The sequence below is a fragment of the Mytilus trossulus genome, chromosome 6 (assembly GCF_036588685.1).
Source record: "Mytilus trossulus isolate FHL-02 chromosome 6, PNRI_Mtr1.1.1.hap1, whole genome shotgun sequence".
Classification (NCBI taxonomy): Eukaryota; Metazoa; Mollusca; class Bivalvia; order Mytilida; family Mytilidae; genus Mytilus; species Mytilus trossulus.
Window position 1 is genome coordinate 35,011,501 of NC_086378.1, and position 6,000 is coordinate 35,017,500.

The 6,000-nt window shown below is 32.3% G+C and overlaps 1 protein-coding gene across 1 annotated transcript; it reads right to left on the reverse strand.

The window, feature by feature from the left end:
• Nucleotides 1-2,025: 2,025 nt before the first annotated feature.
• Nucleotides 2,026-4,854, reverse strand: LOC134723392 (toll-like receptor 4). Its single transcript, XM_063587007.1, has one exon. It carries the CDS (start codon nucleotides 4,706-4,708, stop codon nucleotides 2,150-2,152), a length of 2,559 nt encoding a protein of 852 aa, XP_063443077.1. The 5' UTR covers nucleotides 4,709-4,854; the 3' UTR covers nucleotides 2,026-2,149.
• Between the last annotated feature and the right edge of the window lie 1,146 nt (nucleotides 4,855-6,000).

The following is a 6,000-nucleotide window of genomic DNA, read 5'->3' on the forward strand; positions in this document are numbered from 1 at the left end:
AAGGTCAAATAGATCTTGACATATTGCACACATTAATCCTTTCTGATCTGCTCTAAATGTTGTTTTTTTAGGTATAAGCCCAAAACTGCATTTGACCCCCTTGCATGTTTTTTTAGCCAAAATGTCGGATACAGTTTATAAACTAAATACCCTAAGGAACATTCATTTAACGTTTGGGAATATTAGTCCCTGTAGTTTCAGACGTGAAGATCATTAAAATAATTAACGACGATGACTGACAACAACGGACGTCAAGTAATGACATAAGGTCACACGGGACCCTTTGGGTCCTGTTGAGCTAAATAGGAGGGGACAAATAGTAACCCTATTCTGTAAATAAAAGATGTTGATCAACATTAAGGACGCTTGTGTGGTGCCTCAATAAAATATTTTTGGTGTATCATTTTGGCTTCTATTAAATGCTTGTCTCCAGTCAGAAGCCTGTAATTTAGTGATCGTCGTTAGTTCCTGTTTGCCATATTTTGTTTTCCTTTGTTGTTATATACCCCCCCCCCCCCCCCAAAAAAAAAAGAGAGGGGTATGTTGTTATATCCACCGCGTGTCTGTCCGTCTTTCTAATTAAAAATCCGTATCATTCATTACAGGAACTAGAAACCAGATTGAGTGTTATTTGTTTCGAATTCAATGACATGTCATACCATGTGATGTGTTTTCAGATTGGCCGTTTATCAACTTTCTAATAATCGTCATATATATTGATATATTCTAACACATAATCATCGTATATGAACTTGCGTCAAATTTTTCGTAAAGACCGAGTACCCTGCAATTTGTAAGCAACACTATGTAAAATTTCATATCCAATGCTAATCAACTTTGTCTTAACAGAGTATTTCAAGCTGGGATATTGATAAACACCTAAATCTAATGACAAAACTTGTTTTGTAATATTAGGGCCCTTAATAGCTTACTACATGATATGCATGGGTTTGTTCATTGTTAAAAGGCCGTGCTGTGACATATAGTTGCTAACATCCACTTCATGTGATCTCTCATGGAAAGAGGACACTTATATCACATCATCAGTTTTTTTTAATTGTACCAAATATTCAACAGCCACATCAACAGTAAGAAAATCAATAAAAGGAAAAATCTAATAAAAGAAAATCAATAAATAGAAATAAACCAACATACAAGTGAATCCATTATTGTTACCTTTTTTTTACAACAGTTGCACTTGTGTGTTGGTGCTTTTTACGGATGATGTCATAGGCATACTGTAAGGTGTACGATTTCCTGCAAATTTGATTTGATTCTGATGACCGACTAATCAACCAAATGTAATATAAGATGATGGTGGTAAAAATATTTTTGAATATTAGCTTGAAGATATCATTATCTACAATTAACAAAACAACGGCACCCGGCTCTTACTCATCTTTGATTCAGATCATTGAGTCATTTACAAGCCACTATTAACGTTAAATAACTTGAATGGTATGATCATTTCACTAATTTAAATACAATTCAAAGATGCACAGATGTTTCCAAGAAAGAATCAACATAAATAAGACACATCTATCGAACACGGTCACCATTTAAAAGACAAACAAGATAGAAATAATACAACGATTTTTTTTTCAATAGATGATTTACATTTATCCTGCAAAAGTCTACTAGTTACTGAATCTCAAATACTTTCATTACGAATTTCAAGATTCGACATTAAATGATAGTACTTTTATAGCCAACCACCCCTATACATGTAGCCCAAAATGACTTAACAAATAAGTACAACCATTACATGCATTATATCAGAAAAAAATACCGAAGACCTAAATAATGCCAATTGAGTAACACATTTATTCGAAAGGACAAAAATATCGCATACAGAACAAAGACTATTATAAGTCCATGTGTATCTTTTTAATATACCATATCGCTAAAGGGAGATAATTGTTATTCGAAACTGTCACAGGAACCTCATTGTATGATAGGTAGACAATACTCTATGTTGTGCGCAAGATGAGAACACATCAAATCGTTTAAAAAGAATAACACGAATTAAACAGAAGCTGATGTAAAAATAATTATCAACTGATTTAATTGTTTCAGGACTGTTGAACTTCGACTTTAAAATTTATAAAACAAACTCAAAACTCAGAATGTTGCAAACATAAAACGTTTTCTAATTTAGATAAAACAGAGCTTTTAACTTTAGCCAGGTGCTTTGGTGATCTGTTTTGTCATAAATGTCGTCTTCATCCAATGGTAATTCAATAAAACAAACATCATTTGAAATCTTCACAATTTCCTCTGGAATGTCCCTAACTTGAATGTTTTGCAAAATAACAATTATTTTTCTCAGGTTTGTAGTACATTTTTCGTACACTGCTCTTTCTATTTCAAATTTTCCCCATTTTCCTTCGGTAAAATGTTCAGTAATGATGAAAACAAAATGTCTGCTTTCTTTAATGGATTCGGCTTTCGCATCTGCAGTTAGATCCCCAGGAAGAATATCTCGATCATATAAACACACTTTCAGTCCCCATTCATCTTCAATTTTCGGGAGAAGAAACTTTTGTATCCACGTTACGCTTCTATCCTCATACGAAACATATGCGTCGTACATATAGTTTTCATGTAAATTGTTCTCAACAACGCGCCTAACTTTCCTATACACGTAAAGAATTATTTTCCATCTATAGTTATAAAGGAGAAAAAGAGGTATAACTATACCAAACGCACTTCCAACTGATATACATAAAGGAAGAAGCCACATATTTTTTTCACAATTTAAGAAGTAATCCTTTTTCTTTTTTATTACTTTCTTTAATGGGACTTGTTCGTTTAAATTTCCTTTTGTATACGTACATGTATAATTGTCAGAATTATAAAATATTTCTTTTTTATTCTCTATCCACGAAAGGAAGTCTACCGTATCACACGAACAAACCAAATCGTTGTTACTCAAGTCCAGGACAAATTTTCGATTTGAAGACACATTATTCAGCCAACGCCTCATGGTATCATTAATAGAGACAATCAAATTGTTAGAAAGATTTAAATATTCCAAATTGTGTAGGTTTCTAACAAAAGTCGGAATGGCCCTGAAAAGATTGTTTGACATGTTTAAATGCGTAATATTTGGTTGATTTACAAAAGCTGTTTCCTCCAATGTCCAAATATTATTGAAAGATATGTCTACTTTTCTCAAATTTGGTGCTCTGAATACCATCCATTCCTTACCTTTTAAAATTAATTGGTCTATGCGTGCATGTGCCATTTTTAAGATGTCGAGTTTTGGCAGGGGAATTCTTGGAAATGTTATGATTGCCTTAGGACTTCCTGAAATGTCTAAGTATTCCAACTGCTTTCCACAGCTGTCTGTCCCATTCGGAAAATGCTGGTAGACACCAAATGACACATCAAGATATCTTAGCGAGGTGTTCGAGCATATGATAAACGCTGTACTAAAGACTGATGAAATGTGAGTAAATCGAAGAAATTCTAAAGACGGTGGAAGGAAAATACTGACTTCCGGTGAAAAATAAACGTTTTGAATTCTTTCTTCAAAATGATTTAAAGTTTCAGGATGGTAAACGTTTAAATAAACGGGATCAGGATAATCTGAAGTTAGGTATGAAAAATCGTAGACCTTTATATTAGCAGCACGTTTCATGAACTCAACTACTTCAAAGTAGTGGTCTGAAATCGTTGCCGGTAGTCTATTAGCAGACATGATAAAGGTTTTGAAGCACTTTGGTTGCTCGAACGAAAATAAAGATTTTTTTTGGTAGTCTACGATTCCTGTTTTCGACAAGTCCAATGATTCTATACAAATAGTTTTTAGATATTTCATTAATTCTTCTGTTATAACAACAGAGAACGGGAAATCATTTCCATTGATTGAACTATCAGTTATGTGGTGAAAGTTTATAACGGACATGCTCTTTTTCTGAAACGGATGGAGAATACGCAATGCTTGATATAAGTGTACGTACGAATTTGACAAGTCTAAAACTTTTAAGTTAGGAAAATGTTCAAGTAATCCATATTCCATTAGGAAAAGATGACGACAGCCTCTGATATAAAGTTCTTTCAGATTTGATGAAAAGTTTTCAAAGGTTGAATTCAATAGCTTAAATCCAATGCTATTTCGTAAATAACATTTATGAAAATCTAATGAGGTGAGATTGTGAAGTTTTATAAATCCTCTTCCAAATACCGGGAACATGTATAGATCAATTGAAAGATTCTGCAAGCGTTCCAATCTAGAAAATGTGGCATCGGGATAAATAAACCGATTGCTTTCATTCAATTGCTTTTTATTTCTACTTATATCCAGTGCAACTAAATTATTAAGATGTTTGAATACACCCGCTGGAAGAATTGTGATGTTAATCATATTGTCATTTACCTTTAAAACTTTAAGCGAATTAAGTCCTGCAAACGCATCCTCATAAATATCAGATATTTTATTTTTGCTTACACTCAGGATTTCTAAACTGGAATAATTGATGAATGAATTATTCTTTAGTATGTTTATCAAGTTATTTGAAAGAATTAACTCCTGTATATCTCGACTTAGATTCCTTGGCACAGATGTCAATCCTTGATTTTCACAATTGGCGACCAGCTTATGCTTTTCATTCCACTGGTATGTACAGGGATATACTGGTTCCACACATGTTACTGTAATGATGATTGACAGCGCGAACAGGTATGATGTCTCCTTCTTTTCCATGTTGAAATAGTTGCAGTCAGCAACCCTCGGGTGACACCGCTACTCTCCTTCTGTAAGGTAGATGAGGTACGAAGTCGGCCGAGTTGTGACGAATGAAAATAGTTGTACACTTATGAAGATTTCCGTTATATTTCAAATATTCAGCAGTTGATTAAATTCCTTCTTCACAAATTTAGATGTAATTGTGTCTGAATATAAATTTTGAATTAATCATGCTATACTCATCAATTTTAAAATGGAATTTTAAAGTTTTAACTTTTCCAAATAGGTTTCTATTGTGGTTTTTTTTTAAACTTTGTTTCAGATGGTTGACTTTTAATTATTTATAAATTGCAGTATTAATGGAATCGAGATTTAAAGATTTTACCACTTGAGTTCTCAAGTGCAATATCTACAAATAAAAATGTTTTACTGACTTAAAAAACCATAAAAATATTGAATGAAATCAAAATACATATTGAAATTATATAATATATGTCAAGTCGTGATAATTTGTTCAGACCTGTTACAAAATATTCGCTGAAGTTGACAAATTAGACGTTAAATGTATGTATCATATCAGAAGACAGGACAAGAGTGATTCAAATGTTGAAAATCAATTAAATGATGTGTGTTTAAATAGCAAAGAACTGATGTCAACGAACATATTTTCCTTATAGATTTCCATTTGTAACATCATATCATAGACCATTCTATTATGTATATAACTTATGCAACGAATATTTCTTGAAGTGGCCATAGCTGTCTAATTCATGTTCACGATTAATCTCAAATTCTCATATTTGATTTATAACAATGTAAAACAGTTATCCAAATTATAAAAAGTCATAAATTAAAGAATTTATAGGGCTTGGGCTTAATAATAAGTAGCTTCTTGTATGTGTAATTTAGTCTTAATGCCATCAAATTAACTATCAAGTAACACTCCGAAGACCTCCGATGCTCATATAAGCGATACAAACTTAAATGTAGATATAAATAGATAGCAAACTCGTGGAATTGGATATTTTCTAGGTCTGTTTAATTTCATATTATAGATTAAAAATATATGTTAATTTTTGTTTTTACCTGTATTGGAATTTTTGTGGGTCGAATCAGGCAATCATTTCGAAATCATTTACCCGTGTTTTAATTTCTATGTTATTATCTTTGTTTTCCTCTGAATAAATGAGCATGCACATGCCATGTGGGTTTTTTTCTCTAGCTAAGGGTTACATTGAAGTTTAAATTAATATGGATTCAATGAGGTCGAAGTATTCACTTGCAAGTAAATTATACTATCAATTATTTTG

Bases quoted from the DNA above. Each gene is read 5' to 3' on its own strand.
- LOC134723392 (XM_063587007.1), bottom strand. From the start codon at position 4,708: ATGGAAAAGAAGGAGACATCATACCTGTTCGCGCTGTCAATCATCATT.